This window comes from Leucoraja erinacea, chromosome 11 (assembly GCF_028641065.1).
Source record: "Leucoraja erinacea ecotype New England chromosome 11, Leri_hhj_1, whole genome shotgun sequence".
Lineage (NCBI taxonomy): Eukaryota > Metazoa > Chordata > Chondrichthyes > Rajiformes > Rajidae > Leucoraja > Leucoraja erinaceus.
In genome coordinates, this window is record NC_073387.1 from 24,252,380 (window position 1) to 24,272,715 (window position 20,336).

Sequence of the window (20,336 nt, forward strand, 5' to 3'; positions counted from 1 at the left end):
CACATAGATAGATAGGGTAGATGGTCAGAACCTTTTTTCTCTAGGAAATGTCAAGGTCAGAGGGAAAAGTTTAATTTCGGTATGTTACAAAACTTACCTTCAGCGGCGCTGCAGTTCTGCCACTGCCCGTGTGCGCGACTTTGGTCCTTTGAGAGGGGGGCGGGTTTAAAATGCAGTTTATCTGCAGACTATTCAAATCGATCTCTGTCAGGCAGTTGCTAAAGAAAAATCGCTTCAACTGCCGTTTTATTAAGTTTATTAAAATTACCGCTGGATAATTTAATTGTTGGAGTAAAATTAAAATCATCTTCAAATGCCGTCAACGCTGACAACGGGATGAATCTCACGTAGGGGACAAGGCAAGGTATGCCGTTTATTTTTTCATATAAACTTGCTTCTTAGGATGCCTTAAATCAAAATTTCACGTTGCGAAAATGTAATTATGTAAATATACGAACCGGCAGTATTTTTCCTGCCAATATGGGGTTTAAATTCACTGCAACCACAACGTTCCAAACCAGCGTGTTCCACAAAATCCCACTCGCAAGATGATTTAAATGCCCATTAATTTACACATATGAATTAAACACTAAATTCCTTCTATTTGGCCTATAAATTCATGACAATGAGATTTAAAAATCATGTTATATTGTGAATTCTTGCGTGAATGTTATTTGGACACTTAGGCTTTTTAAAAATGTTAACCTTTTCTTAAGAAATAGATAGATGTTAAGATCTAGTAATTGAATTTTGTGATTAGCTACAATTGCGTAACTAACTAATTATATGCTTTAATTTCAGGTCATCCAAGTAAAATTGTTTCATATTTGTTTCAGAATGCTTCAATCTATAATAACTGAAAATTTCATTCAGTTCTCTTAATTGTTAAGAAAGTTATGGGCTTTTGACTGTCCTTGATCACAGCTTTTGTGTTGTCAATGGAAAAGCAATAGGGAACAAGATGCTAATTTCTGAGTATGAAAATGGCCGTAACTTTTTTAATACTTAAGATATGAAAGTTAATTAGGTGTCAAATTAAACTTCTTTGTATGCTTTATCTGATGGGATAAATTACAGACTTGATTTTTGAAATCTCAAACTTTTGTAACATTGCTATTTAATGGAGATGTGCAGGGAAAGTTAATTTACACAGAGACTGGTGTGGACCTGGAACACGCTGTCAGGGGTGATCTGTGGGAAGATACGATAGTGGTGCTTCAGAGGCTTTTCTTAGGCAATGCAGGGAATGGAGGGATCTGGATTATGTGCAGGCAGAGGAGATCAGTTTAACGACATCATGTTGGGCACGGACATTGTGGGCTAAAGGTTATCTATACTTTTCGTAAAGAGAAGGGTGTCCCATTGGAATCAGGCCCTTCGACCCATCGAGTTCGTGCTGATGAACAATCACCCCGTGCACTAACACTATCCTACACACACTAGGGAATATTTACAATTTTACCAAGCCCAGAAGCCTACAAACCTATACGTCTTTGGGATGTAAGTGGAAACCGGAGAAACGGAGAAAACCCACGGGGTCGCAGGGAGAACATACTAACTCCGTACACCCGTAATCAGGATCGAGCCCAGGTCACTGATGCTGTAAGGCAGCAACTCTACCGCTGTGCCACCCAAGGGAATTGGGAAGTGTAAAGAGAGGATACATATGTTGAGCTTTCCTCTATGGTCCCAGGATCCGAGGTTGGGGATTTTGTGGAGAGGCTGGGCCATTTTACAAAGCTGGGCTGATTCAATGTCTGAGCAAGGACAAGGACCTTGAAGAATCCGGGCAGAGAAGTGAACCTTACCCTGCAGGGGATGAAATCTTCCCGCTTGTTCCTCAGGTAGTTGGAGAGGTTTCCGTATCTGCAATACTCCACGATCACCATCAGCGGACCTGTGGGGGAGCAGGGAGTGAAAAGCGGCCAGAACCAGGCCCATCGCAAGAGGACACTATGAGACAGCAGCTCTACCAGCTGCACCACTCTGCTGGCAAAACAGTTTAGTTCAGAGATACAGCGCGGAAACAGGCACTTCGGCCCACTGAGTCTGCACCGACCAGCAATCTCCGTACACCATCACTATCCCACATTCAAGCCAATTGACAATGTTTCTTTTCAAAGCCAATTAACCAACAAACTTGTACGTCTTTGGAGTGTGAGAGGAAACCGGAGCACCCAGGGAAAACCCACGTGGTCAAGGGGAGAACGTACAAACTCCGTACAGACAGCAACCCATAGTCAAGATCGGACCCTGATCTCTGGTGCTGCAAGGCAGCCTCTACCGCTGTGCCACCTTTCCGCCCTACTTACCATTTGCTTTGGTGCATGCCCCCAGGAGGTTAACGACATTGAGATGGTTCCCGATGTGAATGAGAATCTTGAGTTCAGACATCAGTGCCTTGTGTTCGTTGGCTGTGGCTCCATCTAAACAAGGGAATTCATGCCGTATCAGTCATTGTCATAGATCATAGAAACAGGCCCTTTGGCACAACTCGCCCACACCGACTGACACACCTCATCTACACTAGTCCCATCTGTCCACGTTTGGCCCACTTCCCTGTAAACCTTCGGCACATCCCCAACAACCCTCACCAACTTCTACAGATGCGCCGTAGAATGCATTTTATCCGGATGCATCACGGCACGGTTTGGGAACAGCTCCATCAAAGACCACTAGAAATTGAAGAGAGTTGTGGACACAGCCCAGACCATCTCACAAACCTTCCCTTCCATTGACGGCAAGGCCACCAGCATAATCAAGGACCAGTCTCACCCCCGGTCACTTCCTCTTCTTACCTCTCCCATCATGCAAGAAGTATAGAAGTGTGAAAATGCACACCTCCGGATTCAGGGACAGTTTCTTCCCAGCTGTTATCAGGCAACTGAATCATCCTATCACCAGCTATAGAGCAGTTCTGACCTCCATATCTCCCTCATTGGAGACCTTCAAACTATCTTCAATCGAACTTTATTGGATTTTATTTTGCACTAAATGGTGTACCCTTGTTGACCTTTATCCTATATCTGTATACTGAGGACGATTTGATTATAATCATGTGTAGTCTTTCCGCTGACTGCATAGCACGCATCAAAAAGCTTTTCCCTGTATCCCAATACACGTGACAATAAACTAAACTAAAGTTAAACTCAACTATGTACCTGTCCAAATGTCGTTCAGATTTTACTTTAGAGATACAACATGGAAACAGGCCCTTCGGCCCTCCGAGACCACGCTGACCATCAATTACCCCGTACACTCGCACTATCCTACACACTAGGAACAATTTACAATTTTACAGAAGCCAATTAACTTGCTAAACCTGTACATCTTTGGATTGTGGACGCAAGCGGAGCTTAGAGTTATGGAGTTATAGAGTCATGCAGCACGGAAACAGGCCCTTCAGTCAAACACGCCCATGCTGACCAACATGTCCCATCTACTACTTGCCTATGTTTGGCCCATATCCCTCTAAACATATTCTATCCATATACCTGTCTATATGTTCCTTAAACTATATGATAGTATCTGCCTCAACTACCTCCTCCGGCAGCTCGATTCCTGTTATACTTTACCCCCCTCATCTTAAACCTATGCCCTCTGTGTCTCGATTCCCCTACTCTGGGCGAGAGACTTTGTCCGTCTACCCGATCTAATCCTCAAACTCAGAGAAAGCCCACACGGTCACAGGGAGAGAGTGCAAACTCCGTACAGACAGCACCTATTGTCAGGATCGAACCCGGGTCTCTGGCGCTGTGTGGCAGCAACACTACCGCTGTGCCACTGTGCCGCCACAATGTTTTAAATCAGTGTTACAGTGCTCCTGGTCCTTGAAAGCACCATCATCAAAATGCAGAGGTAACAGGTAACCATGCGCTAGAGTTGCTGCCTTACAACGCCAGAGACCCAGGTTCGATTCTGACTTAGGGTGCTGTCTGTACAGACTTTGTACATTCTCCCCGTGGACCACGTGGGCTTTCTCAGGGTACTTTGGTTTCTTCCCACACTCCAAAGGCTTCTATAAATTGTAAAGTTGTCCCTAGTGTGTCGGTGTATGTGTGCAGGGGTGATTGCTGGTCAGCCCGGACTCGGTTTGAGTTTAGTATATTGTCACATGTATGAGGTACAGTGAACAACTTTTGTTGCGAGCTATGCAGTCGACTGAAACACATGATTACAATCGAGCCATCCACGGTGTACACATACATGATAAAGTTGAATATCGTGAATAATGTTTAGTGCAACAGCCAGTAAAGTCTGATCTAAGATGAATCTCCAATGAGGTAGATGGTGATAGGATGGTCTCTAGTTGGGGATAGGATGGTGCAGTTGCCTGATAATAGCTGGTGAGAAACTGTCCCTGAATCTGAAGGTGTGTGTTTTCACATTTCTACCTGTTTCTGCACTGTATCTCTAAACTTAACTAAATTAGATTAAACAAAATAAACGAAACGTCTGACAGGCACAAAAGACAGATCCTTCTTCAGGTCTCGACCTATTCGAAACATCACCTATTCCTTTTCTCCACAGTTGCTGTCAGACCCGCTGAGTTACTCTAGCCTTTTTGTGTCTGTCTTTGGTTTAAACAACATCTGCAATTCCTCGCTAAACTAATCGTCTGACTCCCTTCCACCATGACGTTGAGGTATGAATCATGAATTCTGGCCCAGCAATGAGGCTTGGGTCACAGTGGTCACTCACTCACCTTTCAACATCTTCACTGCTACAGTCCTGCAGCTGCTGCTCTTGTCGATCCCGAATGCCGAGGCTTCCACCACCTTCCCGAAGGCGCCGTGACCCAGGATCTTTCCTGAGGAGAACACAGCATCCGGGTGTGAGTGAGCCTCAGTGAACCGTCGGCCTGGGCAAATGTGCCGTCAACGAGAGGGATGGGATGGGATGGGAACTCACCCAGTCGCAGCCTGTCCCGAGGAAACTCCCACTTGGTGGAATCGTAGGGCAGGTATTCACTCTGCTCGTCCAAAGGGATTTCATCTGGGTCCACGATTATGGACAGATATCCGGTTTTGATATCAGCTGGGCTGGTCTGGAACAGAGAGCAATGTGGACTCGGGTGTCAAACTGCACATGCCGGTTTGATGGAAAAATACGGAGCGGGAACAGGCCCTATGGACCACCGAGTGCGCGTTGACCAGTGATCACCCCGTACACCAGCACTATCCTACACACAAGGGACAATTTTCAATTTTACTGAAGCCAATTCAACTACAATCCTGCACATCTTTGGAGTGTGGGAAGAAACCAGAGCACCTGGAGAGAACCCACACAGGTCACGCACAAACTCCATACAGACAGCACCCATAGTCAGGATCAAACCCCGGCTGTGAGGCAGCAGCAGCACCATGTGGTCTTCATGGTCTTTGTCTTGAAGCTCTTGATCATAAGACATAGGAGCAGTTCCAACATAAGAAACTTTGGAGTTTTTTTGCTCAAGATTCCAGCATCTATACCCTCTTGTCTGTAGAGTGAGAGAGCACTGGATTGAAACGTTAAGATCCTAAGGAATGTTGGCAAGATGTGGCAAGAGAAAGCTCTCTTTTGTTTAGAGATACAGTGCGGAAACAGGCCCTTCGGCCCACCAAGTCCATGCCGACCAGCGATCCCCGTACACCAACACACGCCTACACACACTAGCGACAATTTATACTTCTACCAGTATACAAAGCCAAGCCAATTAACCTACCAACCTATACATCTTTGGAGTGTGGGAGGAAGCCAAAGATCTCGGAGGAATCCTACGCGATCACGGGGAGAACGTACAAACTCCGTACGGACAGCATCCGTAGTCGCGATCGAACCCGGGTCTCTGGCGCTGCAAGCGCTGTAAGGCAGCAACTCTACCGCTGAGCCACTGTGTCACCCCTTCTGGGAGTATCTCTTCATAGGAGTCATAGTCTAGCCTCCAAACAACCTGGCGTGCACAATCAAATAAGATCAAATAGAACAAGTTGGCCTACAACTTTAGGCTGTGCTAGCCATACGCAAGAAGAAGAAGAACCCCATTCTCCTGCCTTCTCCCCATAACCCCGACACCCATACTAATCAAGAAACTACCAATCTCTGCTTTAAAAATACTCCATGACTTGGCCTCTCCAGCCATCTGTGGCAATGAATTCCAAAGATTCACCACTCTCTGCCTGAAGAAATTCCTCCTCATTTCAATAGGTACGTCCTTTCATTATGAGGCTGTGCCCTCTGGTCCTAGACTCTCCCACTAGAGGAAACATCCTCTCTATCCAGGCCTTTCATTATTCAGTATGTTTCAAAGAGGGTCCCCCCCCTCATTCTTCTAAACTCTAGCAAGTACAGGTCCAGAGCTGTCAAACGCTCCTCGTACATTAACCACATCATCCCCGAGATCAAGGGCTTCACAACTGCCCCTGCCCACCTTAAACCAAAGATCTCATTGGGTCACTCGCAAACAGAGGTATCCACTGTATCTTGGTACAGGTGACAATAATGAACCAATACCGGTGCTAAAGTTTAGCAGTCTGGAGAAATTAATCTTCATTTAAATTGTATCAAATTGAGGAAAGGAGGTTTCTGTGCCACTTACCCCCAGGAATCTCACTCGCTTGACGTTACAGAAGATGAGGATGAGGAGAATCCAGAAGAAGATGGCAATCACGCCCGTCCCCACCAGGATCACCACTTCGATGTTCGATTTGTCGTCAGCTCCTGTTGAAAGTGGGGCGGGGTGAGGAGTGGGCAGCAAATGCCGCGGTGCCCACCAGATCGCTCAGTCAGCAGGACTGGTAACCCGCCCGAAGGCTCGTCGGTCGGTGGGACCGGGAGGGAACTGGAGACATCAGACACGAGGAGCAAGTCCGGTATAAGGGTGCACTGAGGTTAAGCCTCCAGCACCTTCAAGGTGGGCAGCAGGAGGCACCCCTGGGAGACAAAATGGCCAGGAGAGGAGAGGGACGTCGTTTCGAAGCAACTGCTCCAGTACATTGAGCGCGCAGGCCGACCGGACTTTTAGACTTTTAATTGGCGCCAAAAATGGTGGCGCCTGCATAGGTAATTTAAGCAAAGAGAATTTCACCGTGCAGTTGCATATGTGGCGAATAACGCACTGTTGAACCATTGAAGGCGCAAGGCCGGTAGGAGAGGGAACCAGGGTCTTGCCTCAAAGTCGTCTGCGGGAGGCCTCCCCGGGAACAGAGGAACGGACGAGGAGTGAGACGTCAGTTCACTGGTCGACCCGAACGTCCAAGGAAGGCGACGGCTGGGACTCGCCTGGATCGGGCATCGCTCATAACAAGTAGGGAACGCACTGGACCTTGAAACAGCCGCCATAACCTGGCACCCCTTGCATGCGGGGCCAGTGGACTATTCCTGTACACTTGCTAATCGGGGATGTGCTTGGGTATGGCAACACTCTACTCGACTGCATGTTAGAAAATAATTTCACTGTGCATTTGTACACATGGCAATAAAGCACCACTGAGCATTGACCAAAGTATTGACCAACGATGGAGCGGGGAGAGGAGGGGTGTTGGGATCTGTGCACGTTCCTCAGTTATTGATTGAAATACGCAGCATGGAAACAGGCCCTTCGGCCCACCGAGTCCATACCAACCATCGATCACTAGTTACATGTTTTCCCACTTTCTCATCCACTCCCGACACACAAGGGGCAATTTACCGTCAAACTTGAACGCCTTTGGGATGTGGGAGGAAACCAGATCACCCGGAGGAAACCCATGCGGCCACAAGGAGAACGTGCAAACTCCACGCATGGACAGCACCCGAGGTCAGGATTGAACCCAGGTCACTGGCGCTGTGAGGCAGCAACTTTACTGGGTTCATGTTGGATGATACTGAACTTTGCTACTGGTGTGTAGGAAGAAACTGCAGATGCTGGTTTACACCGAAGATAGACACAAAATGTTGGAGTAACTCAGCGGGTCAGTCAGCATCGCTGGAGTACCTCTAGTTTCCCTCTCCCCGACTCTCGGTCTTGACCTGACACGTCACCTATTCCTTTTCTCCAGAGATGCTGCCTGACCCGCTGAGTAACTCCAGCATTTTGTGTGTATCTGCTACTGATGTACTTCCTCCCCTCCGCTACCCTCTCCGACCGATGGTGTGATGGAATTGAGATGTAATGCTGAGGCTATAAAGCGCTGGTCAAGCCGCATCTGGAGTACTGTGAGCAAATTTGGGCTCCATATCTGAGGAGGGGATCCAGAGCTGGCTCTGGAGGGGATCCAGAGGGGGTTTACAAGAATGATTCCAGGAATGAGTAGGTGAACATATGATGAGCGTTTGACAGTACTGGGCCTGTACTCGCTGGAGTTTAAAAGGTTGAGGGGGGCCCTCATTGAAACTTACAGTAATGAAAGGCATTGATAGAGTGGATGTGGAGAGGATGTTTCCACAGGTGGGAGAGTATAGGACCAGATGTCATAGCCTCAGAATTAAAGGGTGCTCTTTTAGAAAGGAGGTGAGGTGGAACTTCTTCAGCCGGAGGGTAGTTAATCTATGGAACTCATTGCCACAGAGGGCTGTGGAGGCCACCAGTGGATATTTTTAAGGCAGAGATAGACAAATTCTTGATTAGAACGGGTGTCAATGGTTATGGGGAGAAGGCAGGAAAATGGGATTAGGAGGTGGAATTCGGCCACGATTGAATGGCGGAGTGGACTCGATGGGCCGAATGGCCTAATTCTACTCCTATAAGTTGCGAACTTGTGAACAAGCGGCAAAGACGTACCTTCCACAGTGACGACGGCGCTGGAGTTGATGCAGCCCTTGGAGTTGCATGCAATGCAGCGGTACACCCCCGCATCCTCTATCTGTACCCGCTGCACCGTCAGAGTCTGATTCAGCTCGCTGAAGACCACCCCTACAGTCAAGCATACGGTGGTTAGATGGTGACGGGGGGGAGTGGGTGACGGGGGGGGGAGGAGAGTGGGTGACGGGGGGGGGGGTGGGTGACGGGGGGGAGGAGAGTGGGTGACGGGGGGGGGGGGTGGGTGACGGGGGGGGGGTGGTGACGGGGGGGGAGAGTGGGGGGGGGGGGGGGGGGGGGTGACGGGGGGGGGGGGGGACGGGGGGGAGAGTGGGTGGGACGGGGGGAGAGTGGGTGACGGGGGAGGGGGTGACAGGGGGAGGAGTGGGTGACAGGGGGGAGAGTGGGTGACAGGGGGGAGAGGGGACGGGGGGGGAGGTGGGTGACAGGGGGGGGGAGTGGGTGACAGGGGGGAGAGTGGGTGACGGGGGGGAGTGGGTGACGGGGGGAGAGTGGGTGACGGGGGGGGAGTGGGTGACGGGGGGGGGGTGGGTGACGGGGGGGGGAGAGTGGGTGACGGGGGGGGGGGGGGTGGGTGACGGGGGGGGGGAAGAGTGGGTGGGGGGGGGGGGGAGGGTGGGTGGGGGGGGGGGGGGGGGGGGAGTGGGTGACGGGGGGGTGGGTGACGTGGAGTGGGTGGTGGGGGGGGTGGGTGACGGGGGGGGGGGGAGTGGGTGACGGGGGGGGGAGGGGGTGAGGGGGGGGGGGGGGAGGGACGGGGGGGGGGGGGGGTGGGGTGGGGTGGGGGGAGGGGGGGGGGGGGAGGGGGGTGACGGGGGGGGGGGGGGGGGGTGACGGGGGGGGGGGGGAGGGGTGACGGGGGGGTGTGGGTGACGGGGGGGGGGGGGGGGGGGGGGGGGGGGGGGGGGGGGGGGGGGGGGGGGGGAGGGGGGGGGGGGGGGGGGGGGGGGGGGGGGGGGGGGGGGAGGGGGGAGGGGGGGGGGGGGGGGGGGGAGGGGGGGGGGAGAGTGGGGTGAGACGGGGGGAGAGGTGGGTGACGGGGGGAGAGTGGGTGACGGGGGGGGAGTGGGTGACGGGGGGGGTGGGTGGGTGACGGGGGGGGGGGAGGGTGGGTGACGGGGGGGGAGGAGAGTGGGTGACGGGGGGGGGAGAGGAGAGTGGGTGACGGGGGGGGGGGAGGAGAGTGGGTGACGGGGGGGAGAGTGGGTGACGGGGGGGGGGGTGGGTGAAGTGGGGAGGGGGGGAGTGGGTGACGGGGGGGGGGGGAGAGTGGGTGACGGGGGGGACGGGGTGACGGGGGGGGGAAGGGGGGGTGACGGGGGGGGACACGGGGGGGGAGAGTGGGTGAGGAGGGGGGGGGTGACGGGGTGGAGTGGGTGACGGGGGGGCTCGTGGGTGACGGGGGAGGAGACGGGGGGGGGGAGGAGAGACGGGGGGGGGGAGTGGAGAACGGGGGGGGAGAGTGGGGACGTGGGGGGAGAGTGGTGACGGGGGGGGGGGAGAGTGGGTCGGGGGGGGGAGAGAGTGGGTGACGGTGGGGGGAGAGTGGGTGACGGGGGGGGGGGAGAGTGGGATGACCAGGGGGGAGAGTGGGTGACGGAGGGGGGGGAGAGTGGGTGACGGGGGGGGGAAGAGTGGGTGACGGGGGGGGTGATTCTGAGTACTTGGGTCCATCTGACAGGACTCTACCTGACAGTGGGCACCCTCCCCAAGCGACCCAGTGACCCCACCCCCCATGGAGGCAACGTTGATAGTCGGTCATTGTCTCAGTCCAGCTGTGGGAAGATTGGGATTTATTCTTACTTGGTCCATCTGCCAGGACTCTCCGGTTTCCCAATTCCCAAACCAGGTGTGACAGTGGTCAGGATCACAAGTGGGTCTGTGGCTCTGTGAGGCAGCAACTCTACCACCGCATCACTGTGCCGGCACAATCTCTCTCTACCAGGAAAATACCCAATGACTTGGCCGCCACTGCCGTCTGTGGCAATGAATTCCCCAGATTCACCACCTTGAGCATAGGTATTCCTCCTCGCCTCCTTTCTACAGGTGCGCTCACCTCTCACCAGCAGGTATTTGCGGTGACAATGTTTCTCGCCGGTCTTGCGGTTCTGCACCTCACACACGTAGTCGCCCTCGTCGCTGTGGGCAATGCTGTTGATGTGCAGCTCCAACGCCAGTCCCCGGACCCGTGGGTCGGTCGTCACCTGCGCCGGCAGCCTGCTTGCGTAACGGTGCATGTTCCTGCACTCCAGCACGGGCGGGTCCCCCAGCTCACCCTCCAGTGCGCTGGGCAGCAGCCGGTACCACTGCACGTTCTCGTAGGTGTAGTTGTCTGCACTGCATCGCAACTGCACCCGCTGCCCCTCTACTGGAGCCTCCGACGGCTGCAGCTCGATGCCAAAACCCTCCGGGATATCTGGTGGCACAGACACACGGGGATCAGGGACAGCGGGGGTCACGGACACACGGGGGTCAGGGACACACGGACAGGGACACACGGGGATCACGGACACATGGGGGTCACGGAGACACGGAGATCAGGGACACACGGAGATCACAGACACACAGAGGTCACGGACACACGGGGGTCACAGACACACGGGGGTCACGTACACTTGGGGGTCACGGACACGCGGGGATCAGGGACAGCGGGGGTCACGGACACAAGGAGATCAGGGACACACAGAGGTCACAGACACACGGGGGTCATAGACACATGGAGGTCACGGACACGCAGGGGTCACAGACACACGGGGGTCACAGACACACGGGGGTCACAGACACACGGGGGTCACAGACACACGGGGGGTCACAGACACACGGGGGTCACGGACTCACGGGGGTCAGGGACACACGGGGGTCACAGACACACGGGGGTCACGGGGGTCACAGACACACGGGGGTCACAGGTCACACGGGGGTCACAGACACACGGGGTGGCATTGACACCGGAGGTCACGGACACGGACTGTCCTGGACACATGTGGTCATGGGGCAGCACACGGCATGGGAGGTCACCGATACGGGGGGGGGGTCACAGGCGACATGAACACGGGACGCCACAGACACTAGGTGGCACGGACACGGAAAGTCACAGGCAGGGCTCACACACACACACACGTGCACATACACTGCCACACAAACATACAGTCTGACACAAAGTCTCATACACACACACACACGTGCACATACACACACACACAGACAGACACACACACACACACACACACGTGCACACACACACACACACACACACACTCAGACAGACACTGGGCTGTCTGCCCTCCCTCGGGCACCGTGACACTCACTGGTCACATAGAAGTAGATGACTCGATCGTCGTGGCCGACCTTGTTGAACGCGGAACACTTGTACATGACGGAGATGTTGGCAGCGAGGATAACCAGCTTGCTGACTGTCTGTCGAGAGAGGAGAGAGTGACTGAAGCAGAGAGAGGGAGGGAGAGAGAGAGGGTAAGAAAGAAGGGGAAAGAGGGGGGAGAAGGAAGAGAGGGAAGAGGGGAAGGTGGGTGAAGAGATGGAGAGAGAGGAGGCCAGAGCCCCAGCTACCTCATTAGGGTAGAACGAATGTTCTACCCTAAGTCCTTGAGGATTTGCAAGATAATGCTACCCCTTCCTACCACATTGTGGGTGCTATACAAATGTAAATCTGAAGAGGGGTCCTGACCCAGAATGTCACCTATCAGTGTTTTCCAGAGATGATGTCTGACCCGCTGAGTTACTCCAGCACTTTGTGTCCATTTTGGGTAAACCAGCATCTGCAGCTCCTGGTTTCTACAATAGGACTTCCTTGATGTTAGAGACAAAGAATTGCAGGTAAAATGTGTAGGAAGGAACTACAGATGCTGGTTTATACCAAAGATAGGCACAAAGTTGACATTGGCGCAATGGTGGAGTTGCTGCCTCACAGCGCCAGAGACCTGGGTTCGATCCTGGCTACGGGTGCTATCTGAGTGGAGTTTGTACGTTCTCCCTGTGATTGCGTGGGTTTTCCCCGGGTGCTCCAGTTTCTTCCCACACTCCACAGATGCAGGTTTGTATGTTAATTGGCTTTGGTAAAATTGTAAATTGTCCATAGTGTCTCAGGCAGGGCTAGTATACGGAGTGGTCACTGTCCAGCGTGGACATGGTGGGCCGAAGGGCCTGTTTCCGCACTGTATCTCTAAAGCCTACAGATCACCCCTCAGCCCCCTGTTTTCCAAGGAATAAAATTCTAGACTACTAAACTAAACTAAAATGCTAGAATATTCCTTGTTCCAGAATTTTGTGTTTGGCTGTTGGAGTAACTCAGCGGGTCAGGTAGCAATTGTGGGGAAAGTGGATGGGTGACGTTTTGGGTCCTTGTGCAGAAGAGGGAGGGGAAGGGAGGGAGGGGATGGATAGGAGGGGGAAAGGGGGGGGGGGGGGGGGGAGGGGGGGGGGAGGGAGGGAGGGAGGGTCCTACCTTGTTCCTTCCCTCCAGCATTTCGGTGCTGGTCTCAATGCTCTCGATGTTGTTGACCATTCTTCCAGCCGAGATGTTTCTCCAGTCCTGGCAGTCGTGGGTTCGATCCTGGGCGTGGCGTGGCGCTGTGTCCCGGCGACCCCTACACCAGGAGAACAAGGAAGACAAGGAGATGAATGTTGGGACTCGAGTCGGGGAAGGGAAGGGCTGGGAGGGTCCAGAACACTCGGAGACGAGGATCAATCTCCAACTCCGCCAACTGGTGGTCCGGCACCTCCTTTAATCCGGACAAAATTTCGAGAGCGAACTTGAAACCCCGCCCCAATAAATCCACCCGAAAATGTGGCGCCCAGGATGGGTGAGGGGCGGTACTGAGGGAGGGGCGGTACTGAGGGAATGCCACAATATGGGAGGGGCAGTGAAGATGGAGTTAAAAAAGCAGATACAATTACAATTTTTAAAAGCTATTTGGACAGATATATGATCGGGTGGGTTTAGAGGGAGATGCAGGCGTGGGATTTGTCCAATATGCTAACATGGCCCGCAGGGACAAGGTGGGCTGAGGGCCTGTTTCCACACTGTACAGCTCTGTGGGTAACTAAGCACCGGGAAGGAAGCAGCATGACCACAAAGGGCCGAGCAGCCTTTTGTAAGCTTCCATGCTTCGATGAAACAACAAGTTAGGGCGGCACAGTGGCGCAGCAGGTAGAGCTGCTGCCTCACAGTGGCAGAGCCCCGGTTGGACGCTGACTATGGGTGCTCTCGTATGGAGTTTGCACTTTCACCCTGTGACTGAGTGGGTTTTCTCCAGGTGCCCCGGTTATCTCGCACACTCCATAGATGTGCAGGTTTGTCGGTTAATTGGCTTCTGTAATTATATAGGATAATGCTAGCGTATGGGGTGATCACTGATCGGTGTGGACTCGATGGGCCGAAGGGCCTGTTTCCGGGTTGTACCTCTAAACTAAACCAAGATGTTTTGGGTTGAGTGATAAAATTCCCGGGTTCCCAGTGAGGGGTCGCGGTGAGATCTTGCCGACTCTGCAGATTGGTCCTGGCGCGGAGACAGGAGCGCTGAGCCATTCGCTCTGTTGTGTCTGCAGCGTTTGACAGCACAGGACGCGGCTGAGACAGATTCAGTGCGGTGAAGACCGAGCCTTGTCCAGGGGGACTCTCGAGGTGACACTCCGAGGCAGACGCAGAAAAACAGGAAGGTGCCGGAAAGGACAGATCACTCCAGCATCCTCCCGCATGAAACAAACAGCAAGATATTGGCCGGATGCAGGGTGTGAAGGATTCATCGCCCTGTCTGTTTCCTGAAAATGTTGGCGTTTGACCGGTTATTTGGAGGTGCGGAATGTGAAGTGCTTACTCTTCCAAAACAGCCCAGTGACACCTTCATTAACTGCGACAAAATATATCACCCAAAATAGAACGCGGCCTTGATTATTTGTGTTCTCTGCCACTGGTGAAGCTCAGTTTTCCTGGTGTTTGTTGTGAGCTTTGTACAACGTCAGACTTTAACACCTTCCCTGGTTTCGCAGTCACTTGACTGGTTTTGTTCAAATGGTTGACCCAAAAGTCAAGACCAACAGGAGGGGGCGGTACTGAGCAGAGGCAGGCTGGGCCGTGAGGGGGGAAGAGGGGGGGGGGGGGGGGGGGGGGGGGGGGTAGGGGGGGGGGGGGGGGGAGAGAGGGGGGGGGGGGGGGGGGGGGGGGGGAGGGGGGAGGGAGGGGGAGGGAGGACGGGGGGAGGGAGGGGGAGGGAGGAGAGAGGGAGGGGGAGGGGAGGGGAGGGGGAGGGGGAGGGGGGGAGGGGGGGAGAGAGGGGGGGGGGGGGAGGGGGGGAGGGAGGAGGAGGAGGGGGAGGAGGGAGGGGGAGTGGGGGGGGAGGAGAGAGGGGGGGGAGGAGAGAGGGGGGAGGGGGAGGAGAAAGGGGGGGGGGAGGAGAGAAAGTGGGGGAGAAGGAGAGGGGGAGATTGAGGGAGAGAATGGGGGGGAGAGAGGGGGAGAAAGAGAGAAAGAGGGGAGGGGGAGAGACGGAGGGGAGGAGAGAGGGAGGGGAGAGAGGGAGGGGGAGAGCAAGGAGGGAGAGAGGGAGGGGGAGGGAGGGGGAGGGGGAAAGAGGAAGGGGGAGAGTGGGGGGGGGAGGAGAGAGGGGGTAGGGGGGGAGGAGCGAGGGTGGAGGGATGGCGGGAACGGGTGATGTTTAGGGACTGAGGTACTCACAGACTGCGGTGGGACTTGAGGCCACACGGTCCCCAGGGTCTCCACTGCCACAACACCCGCGGGGGGGGGTGGGGACTCCATAGACGGTGCAGGTCAGGGTCTGGCGGCTTCCCTTGGGGTAGATGTTGGTGGGAGACGCCACCTCCTTCTCGTGGATCTGAGGTGGCACTGAGGGGACAGAGAGAAGCAGAGAGTTGGAGTGGAGAGAGGCTTGGGGCTGCAGGATCACCAGCCCGGTCAGGAACAGATACATCACCGACTGCCCATGTCCATCCCCAGCCCAACAACCCCGGCACACACCAGGAGCAGTCAGTGCCCACATTGGAGGTCAACTGTGGCCACGTTAGATCACCTACACACCTGAGGTCAACTATGTCCAGGTGAGGACATCACACCTGAGGTCACCTCCACGCCTGAGATCCAGGTGAGATCACCTCTGTCACAGGAGAGCTTTTTAGTTTCTTTTCATTTCTTTTAAAATATTATTATTATTATTAACCAAAGTAAACTTTATTCAGAATGAAGAATATATACAATACAAGTAAACTATTAACAATACAAGAACGGTGCAAAAACTCTTCTGACATTCTCCGCGGCCATACGTATATTCATTCATGAGTGTTGTATTAGGCAGTGGTCACGAGTTTCATTATCCCCGGCACCCTTGCCATTCATGTGGCCCCCTGGGGTGATATCCTTTCCCTTCTTGGTAGGATGTTCCCACTGGACTCTGCCCCTCAAAGTCCAGCAGCGGAACGACCTTAGACTGTGGTCCCCACTGCGGCATAGAATGATGGGGTTAACTTGGAAAGAGTACAGAGGAGGTTTACAAGGATGTCGGCAGGACTCGAGGGACTGATCTATAAGGAGAGGTTGAGCAGACTAGGACTTTATTCATTGGAGCGCTGGAGGCTGAGGGGTGATCTTTGAGGCGTATAAAATCAAGAGGGGAATAGATTGGGTGAACACACAGAAATGTACAGAGGGGAATCAAGAACCCGAAGACATCAGTTTAAAAGACACTGACAGAAAAAGATTTTTCTCACCTCAGTCTTAAATGGCCTCCCCTTTATTCTAAGACTGTGGTCCAGAACCTGGGGCCACAGTCTTAGAATAAAGGGGTGGCCATTTAATTTGCCTAATACAACACTCATGAATGAATATATGTATGGCCGCGGAGAATGTCAGAAGAGTTTTTGAGGTGAGAAAATACTTTTTCACCCAGAGAGTTGTGAATTTGTGGAGTTCCCTGCCACAGAGGGCAGTGGAGGCCAAGTCACTGGATGGATTTAAGAGAGAGTTAGATAGGGGCTAGTGGAATTAAGAGATACGGGGAGAAGGCAGGCATGGGTTATTGATTGGGGACGATCAGCCATGATCACAATGAATGGCGGTGCTGGCAGAGGAGCCGGCATGGGTGGGATGGGCCGAAAGGCCTGTCCCCGTGCTGTAATGACTCACCATTGACAACGAGCCGTATCCGCAGCTCCTCCTGCAGGTGGTTCCGGGGGTTGCGGGCCAGCAGGGTGTAGACCCCAGCGACCTGCTCTGTCACCTCACCGATGTCCAAGCTCGGCTTCCCTTGCCCCCCGCTCCTCACCGGCTGCCCATCCTTCAACCTGCACCAGGCACACCAACAGTGGGGGGGGGGGGGGGAGAGACAGAGGGTGGGGGGGCAGGGGGCATGAGGGGGGTTGAGGGGAGATGGAATGGCATGAGAGGGGGAGGAGCACAGGGCATGAGTGGAGGGGTGGTGAAGAGGGAGGGAGGGGCGTGAGTGATCACAGGGCATGAGTGGGGTGATGGGAGGTTGGGGAGAGTGGGGGAGGGGTGAGGGGAAAGGAGGTGGGGGCGAGGGTGGAGGGATGAGAAGGGGAGGAGAGAGAGTGAGTTGTGCGCTGGGGAAGAGGGGAGAGAGTGGGAGAGGTCGGGAGGAGGGAGAGGATACATGGAAGGTAGGAGAAAGGTGGGGGGGGGGGAGAGGAGGAGGAGGAGGGGGAGGAGGAGAGGAGGAGGAGGAGGGGAGGGGGAGGAGAGGAGAGGTGGGGGAGGGGGAGGGGGAGGGGGAGGACGGCGACGGGTAGACTCACCACTGGAAGACTGCTGGAGGGTAGGCTCGAACACTTGCCCTCAGCACCAGGCCCCTCTGGCCCAGCCTGGCCTGCACCACCGGCCCACTGCTGTACTCGAGCACGATGAAGGGCCTCTCTGTGAGTAACAGGATAGAGCGGGTCAGAGCCATCAGCATCCAAACCGGCACCAACACATCGAACAGTACAGCACAGGAAAGCTGCCGTTCCTGCTTTGTTACATTTGAGTACAGCATCAGTCTGTCTGAAGAAGGGTCTCGACCTGAAACGTCAGCCATCCTTCTCTCCAGAGATGCTGCCTGTCCCGCTGAGTTACTCCAGCATTTTGTGTTTATCATCAGTCTGTCTAATCTCTCCTTATTTGTAGAACATGGAAAAGTACAGCACAGGAACAGGCCATTCAGCCCATAATGTCCGTGCCAACATGATGCCAAGTTAAACTCATCTCCTCAACCAGCACATATTCCATATCCCTCCATTCTCTGCATATTCGTCCGTCTTTCGTGTCGTTTGGTGTAGTGTATTGTATTTAGTTTAGTGTAGTTTACTTTACAGTTTATTTATTGTCATGTGTACCAAGGTACCGTGATAAGCTTTTTTGTTGCATGGTCCATCATAGGTACTGACCTCCCCACCATCTAAGGGATCTATAGGAAGCGCTGCCTCATAAAGGCAGCCAGCATCATCAAAGATCCACACCACCATATAAAATTATAAAAAGACTGGACAAGTTAGATGCAGGAAAAATATTCCCAATGTTGGTCGAGTCCAGAACCAGAGGATCTTAGAATAAAGGGGTGGCCATTTAAGACTGAGGTGAGAAAAAACGTTTTCACCCAGAGAGTTGTGAATTTGTGGAATTCCCTGCCATAGAGGGCAGTGGAGGCCAAGTCACTGGATGGATTTAAGAGAGAGTTAGATAGAGCTCTAGGGGCTAGTGGAATCAAGGGATATGGGGAGAAGGCAGGCACGGGTTATTGATTGAGGACGATCAGCCATGATCACAATGAATAGCGGTATTGGCTCGAAGGGCCGAATGGCCTCCTCCTGCACCTATTTTCTATGTTTCTAAGCCACACACTCACATCGCCACTGCCATCAGGAAGAAGGTACAGGAGCCTGAACACTGTGCCATTCAGGTCCAAGAGTAGATTCCTCTCAGCAATCGTCATGCTCTTGAATACTGCTACAGTGCCTTTGGTTGCACTACAGGCTTTAGCTTTTGCAACAGTATACATACCTAGTTTAGTTTCTTGTTGTCACGTGTACCGAGGTACAGTGTAAAGATTTTATTACTAGCTAAGCAGTTAGCAGAAAGACTATACATGATTACAACCAAGCAGTCCACAGTGTATAGACTTGATGAGGGGAATAACGTTTAGTGGAAGATAAAGTCTAGTAAAGTTTGATTAAAGAGAGCCCTAATTAGATGGTATACATTCTGAACTTTTTCTGCTGTTTATCATGGGTTTTACAGAGTCTGAAGAAGGGTTTTGACCCGAAAAGTTGCCTATTTCCTTCGCTCCATAGATGCTGCCTCTCCCGCTGAGTTTCTCCAGCATTTTTGTCTACCTTCGATTTTCCAGCATCTGCAGTTCCTTCTTAAACGACGCGTTTACATATCTGTTGTGCTGCTGCAAGTAAGAATTTCAAGGTTCCGTTTCGGGACATAGGACAACAAAACACTCTTGACTGTACACAGCCGCCGGTCTACATTGACGGTGCTGAAGTCACCCTCCCTCTCCTCCCCCACGCACGGTGTGCCGCGTGATGGTCTCACCGTGCACCACCACCTCTATGGTGCGCTCCTCCACAACATAGCTGTTGTCCGCCTTGCAAGTGTAAATGCCTCGGTCCGCCATGGACACGTTGTAGAGGGTCAGGCTGCTGCTCAGCAACACGCCGGTCTCCAGCGTTCGTTTGTGGTTCCTTCTCACCACCGACGGGTCACCTTTGACAATCTGAAACAGGGGAGACCTCATTAGAGTGTCCAAACTTCCCACCGACACTCTCCCCTATCACCCACTCTCCCCACCCATTGAAACCCCTCCCACACACACTCCCTCCCATCAGCCAACACTACCCTGGGCTTGTGGCCTTGAGTTACAGGGAGAGGTTGATTAGACTGGGACTTTTTTCTTTGGAGTGTAGGAGGCTGAGGGGTAGGGTTGCCAACTGCTCCGTATTAGCCGGGACATCCCGTATATTGGGCTACATTGGTTTGTCCCGTACGGGACCGCCCTTGTCCCGTATATGACTGCTACTACTCGGGTCAAGGGGGCTGTTGGGTTGGAGCGCCACGTCCAGCCCCGCCTCACCCGTCCCGACGTAGTGCAGCCCATGGAGTGCAGCAACAGTGCCTAGCCCGTGGCCCCGTCGGTCAGCAGCTGTCCGACCTTCAGACCTCCGCTTACCGCCGACACCACCACCCCTCCTTCTCATGGCCGATCATTGGTTCATGAGTTGGATGGGGTGCTGGACTTTGACATTGCGTGGCCCGGGCCAAAACTCCTCAGCTGGCCCGCCGGCTGGGCTTTGTGTGCAGTCCAGCACCCGGGCCAACTCATCATTCACCCAGCCACGGCTGAGTCGATTAACGAATTGCCGTCGGGAATTTTTCCCTTATTTTGACCATTTGCCCCTTATTTGGGTGTGAGAAAGTTGGCAACCCTTATTGAGGTGTACAAGATCACGAGGGGCACGGATAAAATGAACGCTCGCAGTCTTTTCCCCAAGGCTAGAGGATTGTAATACTAGAGGGCACCGGCTTAAGGTG

At 53.5% G+C, this 20,336-nt stretch overlaps 1 protein-coding gene across 1 annotated transcript in view; it reads right to left on the reverse strand.

Annotated features, from left to right (window-relative positions):
* LOC129701585 (vascular endothelial growth factor receptor 3-like) overlaps positions 1-20,336 on the reverse strand; it is a 61,787-nt gene that overhangs the window by 20,489 nt on the left and 20,962 nt on the right. The window contains 14 exon segments of the mRNA XM_055642858.1: positions 1,809-1,897; positions 2,313-2,426; positions 4,706-4,810; positions 4,912-5,047; positions 6,578-6,699; positions 8,741-8,889; positions 10,712-11,195; positions 12,088-12,196; positions 13,242-13,383; positions 15,471-15,535; positions 15,538-15,638; positions 16,932-17,089; positions 17,561-17,678; positions 19,341-19,521. Coding sequence (XP_055498833.1) covers positions 1,809-1,897; positions 2,313-2,426; positions 4,706-4,810; positions 4,912-5,047; positions 6,578-6,699; positions 8,741-8,889; positions 10,712-11,195; positions 12,088-12,196; positions 13,242-13,383; positions 15,471-15,535; positions 15,538-15,638; positions 16,932-17,089; positions 17,561-17,678; positions 19,341-19,521 — 2,073 coding nt within the window.